At 43.9% G+C, this 13,714-nt stretch overlaps 1 protein-coding gene across 1 annotated transcript in view; it reads right to left on the reverse strand.

The window, feature by feature from the left end:
• tnpo1 (transportin 1) overlaps positions 1-11,468 on the reverse strand; it is a 45,049-nt gene extending 33,581 nt beyond the window's left edge. Inside the window, exons 1-5 of the mRNA XM_083794267.1 lie at positions 11,376-11,468; positions 11,036-11,173; positions 5,632-5,707; positions 4,947-5,096; positions 3,685-3,791 (exon numbers count right to left, since the gene is read on the reverse strand). Coding sequence (XP_083650393.1) covers positions 3,685-3,791; positions 4,947-5,096; positions 5,632-5,707; positions 11,036-11,140 — 438 coding nt within the window. The 5' untranslated portion in view covers positions 11,141-11,173; positions 11,376-11,468. The remainder of the gene's footprint in view (positions 1-3,684; positions 3,792-4,946; positions 5,097-5,631; positions 5,708-11,035; positions 11,174-11,375) is intronic.
• Between the last annotated feature and the right edge of the window lie 2,246 nt (positions 11,469-13,714).

Below are 13,714 nucleotides of genomic sequence, written 5' to 3' on the forward strand. Positions count from 1 at the left end.
GACAAAGCTATATCGACATCGTAACTCTTCTATTAGATGGCTCTGGCCCTATACCTGAATGATCAAATAAGACCGGCGACCTGAGAGACACGACAAGGCGACGATGGAGAGCACAATGTTGTCAATGTTCTCTGTCTTCCTCAGTGACAACAAACCTGGCCCTGACTGGGCGCCACTACTAGCGCACCTGCCGTCCAGCTGTCATTAATCACAACAGCGGAGCTGCTCTTGGGTATCGTCCATCGGTCAGCGCTCTGAGCACTTGGCATTCCACACATTTGCTTCCAGTCTTTTAATAGAACTACGATACAGCGTACCGTACACGTACAGTACAGTGTGGCACCTACAACTCGTTGCAGCGAGCCCATTAAGCCATTTAGACCTGGGAACAAATGTCTTCTAAATACTGACAGTTTTCTGAAAAGCCCTATGTTTCCATGTCAGTCGTTCTCAAACATTTGCATGTCAAGGACCCCCAAGATTATCTGTATTTGGCCGCGGACCCCCATCTGAAAAGTATACACAAAATGCTGTGTATACTGTGTACTGTATGTGAGGAGGACACATTTGCACACACACTCACCTGTAAACCTCCTGTTATGCAAAGTAGACATTTTGGTACTGATGCGTGATCATGGCATTAAAGAAAAATGGCGGAACCAACGCTGTGGTGTCGTGTGAAGCGACCAGTCACACGGTGTGTGTGCCAGGATTGGTCGTATTATAGACACAGCACAGACATACGTAAATATAGGCCTACAGTACAAGTAAGACGCGCAAACGCGTGAAGCGAACGCAGCTCGTGTGTGTGTGGTTGTGTGTGTGTGTGTGTGTGTGTGTGTGTGTGTGTGTGTGCTACAGCTGCGCCCTGTGTGTGTGTGTGTGTGTGCTACAGCTGCGCCCTCTGGTGGCGGGCGGGTGGTGTAACAGCGGGACAGACACACAGACAGACACACACACACACACACACACAGACATTCAGCCCTTGCTGTCATAGTAAGTGGCTCACTGCGTTCGCAATAAACCCCCAGTGATATGCTGAATAATCCAGAAAAGTGCTGTAGCGTATTACTATTCCGACCATATCCGACCCTCAGTTTCCATTAGGACTTATTGAATAATTGTTAGGCATTTAAGCGTATGACGTATGATCATCATCACACTGTACGCCTGTCATGAAGAAAAAGCGGAAACTAGAGCGCTGCCTTACGATCTGACCCAGAGGCCCTTTGCTGTATGACCTTCTCCCCCCCTCTCTCTCTCTCTCTCTCCTCTGCTTTCTCTGACTGTCCACTCTCCACTGACCATGACCTTCTCCCCCCCTCTCTCTCTCTCTCTCTCCTCTGCTTTCTCTGACTGTCCACTCTCCACTGGCCATGACCTTCTCCCCCTCTCTCTCCTCTCCTCTGCTTTCTCTGACTGTCCACTCTCCACTGACCATGACCTTCTCCCCCTCACTCTCCTCTCCTCTCCTCTGCTTTCTCTGACTGTCCACTCTCCACTGACCATGACCTTCTCCCCCTCTCTCTCTCTCCTCTGCTTTCTCTGACTGTCCACTCTCCACTGACCATGACCTTCTCCCCCTCTCTCTCTCTCTCCTCTGCTTTCTCTGAGTGTCCACTCTACACTGACCATGACCTTCTCCCTCTCCTCTCCTCTCCTCTGCTTTCTCTGACTGTCCACTCTCCACTGACCATGACCTTCTCCCTCTCTCTCTCTCTCTCCTCTGCTTTCTCTGACTGTCCACTCTCCACTGACCATGACCTTCTCCCCCTCTCTCTCTCTCTCCTCTGCTTTCTCTGACTGTCCACTCTACACTGACCATGACCTTCTCCCTCTCTCTCTCTCTCTCCTCTGCTTTCTCTGACTGTCCACTCTCCACTGACCATGACCTTCTCCCCCTCTCTCTCTCTCTCTCTCTCTCTCTCCTCTGCTTTCTCTGACTGTCCACTCTCCACTGACCATGACCTTCTCCCCCCCTCTCTCTCTCTCTCCTCTGCTTTCTCTGACTGTCCACTCTCCACTGACCATGACCTTCTCCCCCTCTCTCTATCTCTCCTCTGCTTTCTCTGACTGTCCACTCTCCACTGACCATGACCTTCTCCCCCCTCTCTCTCTCTCTCTCCTCTGCTTTCTCTGACTGTCCACTCTCCACTGACCATGACCTTCTCCCCCCTCTCTCTCCTCTGCTTTCTCTGACTGTCCACTCTCCACTGACCATGACCTTCTCCCCCTCTCTCTCTCCTCTGCTTTCTCTGACTGTCCACTCTCCACTGACCATGACCTTCTCCCCCTCTCTCTCTCTCTCTCTCTCTCCTCTGCTTTCTCTGACTGTCCACTCTCCACTGACCATGACCTTCTCCCCCTCTCTCTCTCTCCTCTCCTCTGCTTTCTCTGATCCAATTATGCTGCTGCTCTGACAAAGCCCTGTCTAATCAGCACAACTGCTGATATTTCTAATGTGATTCATCCGTTCTTCAAACATTCTATTAATGGCTAGGTGTGCTGTCATGGTCATTTCAGCACGGCTGGATAGCCAGTACCACCAGTGGTACTAGAACCAGTGGTACCAGTACCACCAGTGGTACTAGTACCAGTGGCTGGGAACCTCTGGAATAAAGGCTCGAAATTGCCGTAATTTAATTTGTCCTTGCTTTGGAGATCATTCTCTTAATACTTCTTTCACATGTGTGATAATAAAGCAGCCCTGACACCAAGTGAGGTGGAGAAAATGAAAGTGCGTGTGTGTGTGTGTGTGTGTGTGTGTGTGTGTGTGTGTGTGTGTGTGTGTGTGTGTGTGTGTGTGTGTGTGTGTGTGTGTGTGTGTGCGTGCGTGCGTGTGTGTACACGTGTGTGGGTTAGGAGAAATGATTGCAAACACATGACAGCACGGGCAGCAGCAGCAATAACTGCCCCACACAGGAGGGTCATATCACAGTTTATAAATTAACAAAAGCAATCAGTGTTCGCATGAGCAGCAACACTGTTCAGTCAGCTCCTGTTAACACAATGAGTGTACATTATGGATTCATATCACAGCCTGAAGCCACCGCCAGCCAGCATTATGGTATAACCATTTTAGAATGCTATTTTAGGAGCTGTTGCATCTGAGCATGTACTAGTCTACAACACCATGGAGCAGTGTGATATGAACTTGACATTGTCAGCGCTTCAGAGATTAAAATAGGGTGCATTTTGCATCCCAAAACGCAGTTTATAGTTAAGGGATGCAATAAAACAACGACCTCTGCATCCACGGGATGCACTACTGTACTGTTTTTTTATTCTAGTTTATTTTGCTAGCTTTAGTTATAATAATAATTTCTTCTTCTGTTTTCTACATGAATATAACCCCATTATAAGTATAACCATATAAAATGAAATGGGAGGTAAATGCTGCAATTTGTAAAAATATGACTCCTTGTGGGACACATCAAATGTCCCTGGAACTCATTTCTAAAAGACCATCCCTGCATCCCGGGACTCATTACATTGAAAACCTATTTACATCACTGGCGCTTGCACGGAGGCGCACACAAGACACACCGCACGCACGCACGCACGCACGCACGCACGCACACACGCACGTCGCACGCACACACACACACACAGAACGATCAAGGATTAAGATTCCTAGGTCATAACTTTGGAAAAGCGTCCAATGAAGCGTGGACCAGGCTTTACCTCGCATGTGTTGTAGTCCTCTGAGTCCAGCAGCTGGCAGAGTTTGGGCAGAAGGTCTGGCCAGTTCTGGAGCTCTCCCTTGGAGGCCACAGTGGTGATGAGGATACCTATAATATGAATGAGAGGATAGAATTCACTACAGTCAAACTACGGTACACTAGTTTAGCAGGGACGAATCCCATTCCCATAGCCTGGAGGGACCTTCATCCCATGGTCTGGTGGAGGGCCATGGGATGAAGGATGAAGGTATAAAAAGTTAACTACTGTCTCTGGGATGCAAATGGGAACGTCGAGGCTCCGATGTGGATCTGGGACTACCGTAGCTTCCTGATGCCAGTATGCCATCATGTAAAGGTACAGCTCTCCACCAAAAAGAATACTAACGCTGCAACGCTGCAACCATTAATCCATGAATCATAATAGAATGGTAATCGAGTTACTGTTACCTTTTACACAAATTTGTAGCTATTCTTTAATCAAATCTATCAGAATATGAGTAAAGGTAGTACCTTTACTGCCTTTAATCTATTTTGATTTAATTTCTCTTTATATTTGAATAGCAGCCTAATCAGCAGCTGAGCAAAATGTAATAAATGTATTTTTTTAATGAATTACTCACCTGTAATGTCATTTCTGTTAGTTAGAACCTAAAATCTAATATATAAGGTGATAGCTAAATAACAAATAAGTGGCATAAGGAAATCGTATAGGAAATACTACAGGTTACTACACACACACACACACACACACACACACACACACACACACACTGGCGGTGGAATGAAGTGGGGAGATGGGTCGGTTGGAAGGTGTGAAGAGAGGTTGCTGAATCATGTGCACCTGAGGAGAACCGCCGCTGACAGACGGCTGCCCTGGAGCTAAAATTAGCATACTGTATGACTTGATGTCTTTCTCAACATTAGGCCTGACGCTTAATTCCCTGCAACCCGGCGCGACAGTGTACCCACCACCCATTCAACAGGCATTTCTTTCTATCTCTGGGACAACAATTTATATTGTAACATCAATGTTGATTTAACTCTTGAGAGTGTACAAATGGAACCTAATGCACCCGTACACTCTCAGAGTTACAGGCCCATAATGGTCCATTTGGTTCCTAACTATCATGACGCCCCTGGAACTCCCTCAAGGACCCCTGGGGGTCCACGGACCCCACTTTGCGAGCCACTGAACATACGAGAGGGCGAGGTGACGAGGGCGAGGTGCCAGAATCAAAAGGAACTAGATATGTTGTGACTCACCTACAGTTGCCCGGATGAGGGGAGAGGAGTCACCAATGTTCTGAAGGCATTCGCACTTGATGAACTCAGACACGCCACTGGGGAAGTTCTGATAGTGGGCTTTCACATTGTTCTTCAGGATCAATCCACTCAAGGATCTCGTCGGTTCATCTGATGGGCATGAGGAAGGAAAGAGATCAGGGATTCCCAATGACAATGAATGGAGACATTTACGTCATAGTGTCTGAGCAAATAGGCTTAGTGTCCTTTATTGTCCTACACAAACATTAAATTCCCATTGACAATGAATGGATAATTTTACGTCATAGTGTCTGAGCAAATAGGCTTAGTGTCTGTCTACTACTGTACACCGTTCCAATAAGAGCGCCTGTGATTAGGGGCGAGCCATTAACCCATTCTGACCTGAGATCAGATTCATACGAGGTTTCCACTGGGACACACACTGGTCTGATGAACCCATTCTGACCTGAGATCGGATTCTAGAAATGTCAGTCGTTCTTCCATTTTTCAAAAATAGCAGACCTACAAGCTCGTAGCGCGCCACTCGGTGGCGCGATATGAGCTTGTAGATCTGCTATTTTTCAATAGCTAAAGCATAACATGATGCCGACACCAAAATGGGTGCCCGGTCAGAATGGGTTAATACAGACTGACACAAGAAATAATGTGGATATTAAAAACATACCTTCTGATTTCAACTTGGTGAGGACAAATATTAAATAGTTGTTGAAGTCTGGATATTGGTTCAGCTGCTCGAGTCTCTGTAACAATGGTTGAGGAAAACAGTGCACCTACACAGGGAGAGCATGTACGGACGGTCGCAACACAAACGGAGCATGCACCCGATTTTGAGGGGCGCTGCCAATAGCCCCGGCCCCCCTCCTATGCCCAGCTTTGATTGAAGTCAGGACGCAAATTGTGATTGGCTGGAATGAGATGATCTATGATGATGTATGCAGCATCAACCTCTGCATCCGCGGGATGCACTACTGTACTACTGCACAGTAGTTTTTTTATGTTTTTTATTCTAGTTTATTTTTGCATATAGTTATGCTTTAGTTATAATAATCATTTCTTCTTCTGTTTTCTACATGAATATAACCACATTATAACCACATAAAATGAAATGGGAGTTAAATGCCGCAATTTGTAAGAATGGCAAAATACTGTATGACTCATCTAAAAGACTCATTACATTGAAAACCTATTTACATCACTGCAGCATCCCAGAAGGAATACAAAAACATTAGGGTGGTCCTTCATACGGATACAGTATCAGATTCAGGACAGTTTGTGTAGGTTTGTTTAGCTGAATTTATACTGTATGTCCCCAAATGTACTGTATCAGTAATTATAGGCAGAGATCTCTGATTGCGAACGCAGTGAGCCACTTACTATGACAGCAAGGGCTGAATGTCTGTGTGTGTGTCTGTCCCACTGTTACACCACCCGCCCGCCACCAGAGGGCGCAGCTGTAGCACACACACACACAGGGCGCAGCTGTAGCACACACACACACACACACACACACACACACACACACACACACACACACGCACACGCGCACACACACACACACACACACACACACGCACACACAACCACACACACACAAGCTGCGTTCGCTTCACGCGTTTGCGCGTCTTACTTGTCGTCTGGCTATGTTAGACTATAATCATTGTCACGATACTTCTGTGTTGTCAGGCTAGAATCTCTCTCTGTGCGTTCATTATTGTCCTATACCGTCCTTAACTTCACATTGAGGCGAGCAAGTGGTGATACTAATGCTATGGTTGGAGTAAGGAAGAATTAGGAAACGATGTCTAATTTCATATCGATATCATCACGAGTCTCGTGATGTGGTCTCAAATATCGTGGGTGCCTGGCAGCACACAACCTCGCGTCATATACTTTCCACCTCGGAGGAAAGCATGGTCTGTGTTCCTAAATCGCGTGGTCTAGACCGGATGGTAAAATCTTATCTAAAATAATAATAATAAAAATATTATATTCCAGTAAGGTATTCTTTTTTATCCCACGATTTTGTAACCCGTTTTTCACCTCTGTGTCAATTAGCCAGTAAGGTAGTTTAACCCATTTTGACCTGAGATCAGATTCATACGAGGTTTCCACTGGACACACACTGGTCTGATTAACCCATTCTGACCTGAGATCAGATTAAAAAAATGTCAGTCCTTCTTTGATTTTTCAAAAAAATAGCAGACCTACAAGCTCGTATCGCGCCACTCGGTGGCGCGATATGAGCTTGTAGATCTGCTATTTTTCAATAGCTAAAGCATAACATGATGCCGACACCAAAATGGGTGCCCGTTCAGAATGGGTTAAGGTAATTTTTTTTCCAGACGTCGCTTTGTTTTGGTCCCCCCTGTTTGTTTAAAGTCTCGCCAGTCGTTACGAGTTGGAATAAAATATATACCAAACAAACTATTCCAAGGAGTACTTGAAGAAACGTGTCATATTCAAATGCCGCATCAAGGCTTTTAGGCCCTAAAAGTATGATGCCCTTGATGATCACGGGGAATTTTTGATGATAGTGGTGATTCCGGTTTGGTTGTTCCGGCCTGATGATGACTACAAACTACAACATGACGCAGGTTACCATCCACTCTACAAACTACAACATGACGCAGGTTACCATCCACTCTACAAACTACAACATGACGCAGGTTACCATCCACTCTACAAACTACAACATGACGCAGGTTACCATCCACTCTACAAACTACAACATGACGCAGGTTACCATCCACTCTACAAACTACAACATGACGCAGGTTACCATCCACTCTACAAACTACAACATGACGCAGGTTACCATCCACTCTACAAACTACAACATGACGCAGGTTACCATCCACTCTACAAACTACAACATGACGCAGGTTACCATCCACTCCCGACCGGATCATAAACCCGAAAACGGCATGCCTCCCAGGCAGAGATGGGCAGTATTTGAAATACATGTATTTGAAATACGTATTTGAAATACTTTTTTGTATTTTGTAATTTGTATTTCGCTGAGATGGAAGAAATTAGATGTATTTTGTATTTAAATACATTTTTTGACCCAGTATTTGTATTTTGTATCAAAATACATTTTCAATATATTTTGCCCATCAGACATGGGTAGTATTTGAAATACATGTATTTGAAATACGTATTTGAAATACTTTTTTGTATTTTGTAATTTGTATTTCGATGGGGATGGAAGATGTATTTTGTATTTAGATACATTTTTTGACCCAGTATTTGTATTTTGTATCAAAATACATTTTCAATGTATTTTGCCCATCTCTGCTCCCAGGCTGGGCGGCACAGAGACTTAATAGTGCACTGACTGACCAGCTGAGCTCAAGTCTGGCTCCTGTCAAATGTGGCATGTCTCTTCCTATTTCCCATCCCTTTCCTGTCTAACTACACGGTCCTGTCTAATACAAATGCCAAAAAGCCCTAAATTATATCTTAGCCACTTAAACCCTACATACTTTGTTGTCGGAGGACCCAGGGCTTTATACTTGGTCAACTCCTTTTTTTCCCCCTGTATACACTTCACTGAACATAGCCGATCTACAAGCTCACAAAGTGCCACGCTGCGATGTGTTGTGAGCTTGGAGAACGTTAGTTTGCCCAGAATATGGACACTAGGGTTGGCTAAAGGGGGTGCCTGACTGGTAGCTTAGTAGCCTGGGTTCCAGCCTGAATCGATGCTTTCCGTGAATCTGTTTTGTCACTCGCTATACTCAGTCTGGAAACCGTCCTATCTCCAAGGTAGGCGGGACATGTAAATGGGTGAAATCGATCTGTGGTTTCTGTTTGGTCTGTGTGGAAGAAAAAAAAACACCAGTTTGACGTCGTATGACTTGTATCAATGCGCACTGCGCAGCCACTGCACTGTTGCCCTGCAACTTACGTATCATTCTGTAAAACTCACCGCACACAGCCGTCAGGTATTTTGTAGGCTACTACTGAATCTGACATAGTGGACTACTGAATAAATGTAGTGTTTACTTAGTTTTTACCATAGTTTTTGAGAAAAGCATGGCTTGAGAAAAGCTTGATTCTTCCGCACCCGAGTACACTTCAATGTTTTTCACATTGCAGTGATCCGTATCCGAGTACACTTCAATCGGTCCCGACCCGAGACTACCTCCATGCGCTCCCGGAGACGGTTGGGTGACCCGCTCCGGGGAACGGCATGCAGCATTCACACTAACCACAATGTCTGCCAAGTGGTCCCGAGTGCACACCCGGGACCATAGTGTGAATCTGCCCTTAGTGGACTGACCAAGGGCAGGACCCGCATTTTAATCCACCTCCGGCCTTGTCATGTGTCTCCAGTCTCCACTCTCTCTGCCCATAGCTTTCCTGTCTCTCTACACACCTTAAATTAAATGAGAAAACTAAAATATCTTACTTAAATATGACTAAATAAACAAGACTACCGGTATGTCACTGACATTACTCACAGTCACGGTCTAATTAGGATCTATAAATGACGGCTATAAGACCCAAATCTAGTTATAAAGTAGGTCTGTACTGTAGGTCTGAATTTAATTTCAACTCACTATGATTTGTGAAATTGTTTTTTGATTTAATTTAAATCCCTCACACTATATGGCATTATGATACTGGTGGTGATTTGGTGGATGTGACAAAGCTCGACAAATTACACATGATGTCCTTTTAATTATTGTAATATTGAGGAAGTCTATTGTTGAAACGTTGGATTCCTGTTCCTTTTAGTATGTCTTTGCATCGTGGAAAGAGTTGCGCGGTCTCATCCTTCTCAAAACTATTGTAATATTGACATACGTACATTTTTTAAAACAGTATGTATTCTGGCTTTTTTAATACGTATAAATAATATGAAATGTTTTAAATCACAGCGATCAAAGTTACAGTAAACCGAATGACTTCTAAACGGGGCTCATTGGGAATATTATCCGAAAAACAAAATCCTGCCTGCACTTTGTTTTGAACGTTTGAAATTGCTTTTGTGGTGAAGTTGTCATTTGATAGAAAACCACATTATGTTAACTCGTGATCGAGAATTTCCTGTCTCATGTTTTCATTTGTGTGATGTTGAGTCGAGACAGTCTAGTTTCTGTTGCCAGCAAGTGAGAGATGAATGATAACGATGGATAAGGGTTCTTATTACAATGTAACGCTTTGCAGGCGATCACAACGTAAACAGTCTTGAAAGTTACACTACTTTTAGCACGTTCTCATTCCTAGGTATACGGTAGGTATATCAGCTCAATCTCTAGCTATGTTTACAATTTAGACTGTACACTTAAGTACTGTAGGCCTAGCAGAGGTGTTATCCAGAGCGACTTACAATAAGCTAAGTAAACACACACATCAAATAGGCCATAGAGAGACCGTGTATAGTCAGTGCCTCGGTAAACTATAGCATCACATGCTCAGGGGTACACCAAGGAACCAAGAACCAAGCAGTCTAAACAATATAGGCTAAAATAGTATATAGGATATCAGGTAAACAATGAATCTATCTAAATAACATGCTGTCTGTCTTGCTATCTACATTGTATTGTATAATTTGCAGCACAGTGGTCAAAATATTATATCTCCCCATATGTGTGACAACTATAGCTAATAGACAAATGCAGTTAATAAATTCTGTGTGTACCTACACAATAATAAGCACAGTATATATATATATTTTTTTTTTGGGTGCACTGCATGCAACAGCCAGGCTGACCAAGCATGTCAACAAGCACCTATATAGACCGGGCTCCGCATGCCCTTCTAGTAACCTAAAACCATTGCCGTGATGTCACTCGACCAAAAACAAATGATTTGATATCAATTCGGGCTCAACACCATCTAGCCTCGTCCAATAACGAGCGATAGGACCTAATCATCATAGCCGTTAGCTTGTTAGTTACTACTAGGCCAGAATGATGCAGCCATCAGAGTGTCACACACACACTCTTAAGCACATAATACCCACAACACAAGATCCATGACCATGACGCCCGTGCTGTGTGCTGTGCTGTGCTGTGGGCCACTATATAACACTATAGCTATCCCGGGGAAAAGGATACTTGCTGGACCGATCTCTGCGTGGAGGTGTCCGGGGACTGGGACTCTCGGAGCAGCTGAAGGATCTGCTGGAGCCCCTGCTCGTCTGGCTTCCACTCACACTCCATCTTGGCTCGCTGCTGCTGCTGCTGCAGCCTTCACTAAAAAAAAAGAAAAAAAACAGAACCGAAAACACAGTAATATTAACAGAAATGTGTGTCAACATGTCTGTGTCAGGAGGACATGGACACTATAACAGCGCGATTGAAGAGGAAAGGACCGCGTACTTAAAGCTTGACTTGATTTATTAATTAGTTCAACTGTCCGACATGTTTTTGAGTGGAGTATATATTTTGTACTTACACGACATACACGACAATAGTAGAGTTTTTCCTCTGGAATAATAACACAGTCTGTCTGCTCTGCTGGGTGGACGCTATAACATGGGCCTGTGTGTATATACTGTATGTGTGTGTGTGTGTGTGTGTGTGCGTGCGTGCGTATACGTGCGTGTCGTCTGCTGTCAACGCACCAGAGTGGTCACCAGATCTTGCGAGAGAAATAAGCAACCGCGGCTCTATGAAAACAAACAGGCCCAAAATAAGCAGTACGTGCGATCTGTATTGTCTAGTCTCTAATAATCTGTTGTTTAATTTTAGAGCCATATTGGTTCTCAAACATTTTGATGTCAAGGATCCCCCAAATCAATTTGTATTTGGCCACACCCATCTGAAAATACCCCCAAGATTTATTTGGGGAAATAGCAGATATACAAGCTCACGTAGGCCTACGTGTGGTGTTAAATTTTTGTTTTTTGTATTTATGTAGTAGAGTATGTATAAATAATATAATTTATACCATTGGGCAGTTATATTTTGTCTCCCTTCTCTTCTATTTTGATCGTGTCAAAGGTCATGTCTCATCTATAGACACAGACTGGATTTATCCCCTGAGCAAGCAGCTCATTGGTATGATTAGCTCTCTCTCAATGGTAAATATTTTAGCACTTGTGAAGGAAAGCGGTTTCAATCAAATCCAGGGTAGAAGAGGAAAGTTATAGTGCAGCTTTAAACCAAAGAAAGCCCAATTATCCTATTTAGACCTGAGGACGATTCTACAAATGCCTTCTAAATCCTGACAGTTTTCTGAAAAACCCATGTTTCTATGTCAGTCGTTAAGAATTAAAGGCTCTGTTGTCAATACATTACTGGGAGCTTTTAAAACGGTGTGCAGATCTCCTTTCTTACTTTTTTGGATCCTGCACCCGTTCACATTTGTGGATGTGCGCACACCTCTTGACCATTGCACTCTATGTCAGTCGTTCTCAAACATTTTCATGTCAAGTTAAAAACGTCCGCTCTGAAAGAAATTATATTCAAAGATTTTCACAACATTTTCATGATTTTTCAAAAATAGCAGATCTACAAGCTTATTTTTCAATAGCTAAAGTATAACATAATGTTTAAAAGACCAAAGGAATTGACTCCAGACTCCAGACTTCCCAAAACAAACTGGTCAGGCTACTACTAGGCCTCACTCCCAGAACGCACCTGCCCATTTTGACAGGCTGGAATGGCCTAGGGTTGATGACAGTACAGCATCTTGCAATGGGCCTGCATGGTCTACATTCACTACACCAGTAGTTCCCAAAGTGGGGTCCAGGGACCCCCAGGGGTCCTTGAGGGAGTTCCAGGGGTCCCCAGCTAAAGGATAGTTTGGAACCAAATTAACCCTTATGGATCTGTACAATTAACATTGATTGTACAATATAAACTGGGGGTCCCAGAGATAGAAATGCCATTAAACGGGAGTCCTGGCATGTATTTTCTAATGGGGGTCCGTGGGCTAATGAGTGTCAATTTGGGGGTCCTTGACATGAAAGAGTTTGGGAACCACTGCGCTACACCACCATGATACCCCATGTACCTGTCCAAATACTTCCTTAATGTCAACAAAGTCCACACTCGCAGTCGCAACACCAGAAGGAGTTCAACAAACCATGTGTAACCCATATTCGGCTAAGGGACTCAATTAATTTTGCTCCTATATGCCACCAAAATGTGGAACGCCCTACCAACAGTCATTAAAGGTTTTATGACATTCATTTTCATTTATTTTTCTTTTTCTTTTTTCTTTTAGGTTTTATGACCTCAATTACACCCAAAAAACCTGAACTTTGAACATTCAGTGGATTTTCTGTGGTCTGAAGTTTTCTTTGGGGTTTTTTGGGCCTTTTGAGCTACAATGAAAACAGGCAACACAGTGAAACAGTGACATCTGCTGGCAAATCCCATTGACATATATGGGATTTGCAGTAAGTGATGTCACTTACTGCCGGCAAATCAGAGCACCTGTTTGAGCCAGAAAACCCCAGATCACAGAAAATCTACTGAATGTTAAAAGTTCATGTTTTTTGGGTGCAATTGAGATTAGAAAACCTAAAAAAAACCAAGAACAATTCCAAAACCTTTTTTTTAATGTCACAATCCCTTTAAGACATGTGAATGCCTTGACTCCTTCAAAACCGCTCTTAAAGGGCATCCCGGACGGCATGCGATTTGAAACTGGCCCCCGTAAATAAAGTCTGAGTCCCCACCCCTTTCTCCCCGTTACATGTTTTTTCCTTTTTTCCCAGATTGTGATTGGTCGGAATGGGATGATGTATGATGATAAGAGCGCCCCTCACTTCACATGGGTGTGAT

The sequence above is a fragment of the Protomyctophum parallelum genome (genome assembly GCF_964188405.1).
Source record: "Protomyctophum parallelum genome assembly, chromosome: 21".
Taxonomy (NCBI): Eukaryota; Metazoa; Chordata; class Actinopteri; order Myctophiformes; family Myctophidae; genus Protomyctophum; species Protomyctophum parallelum.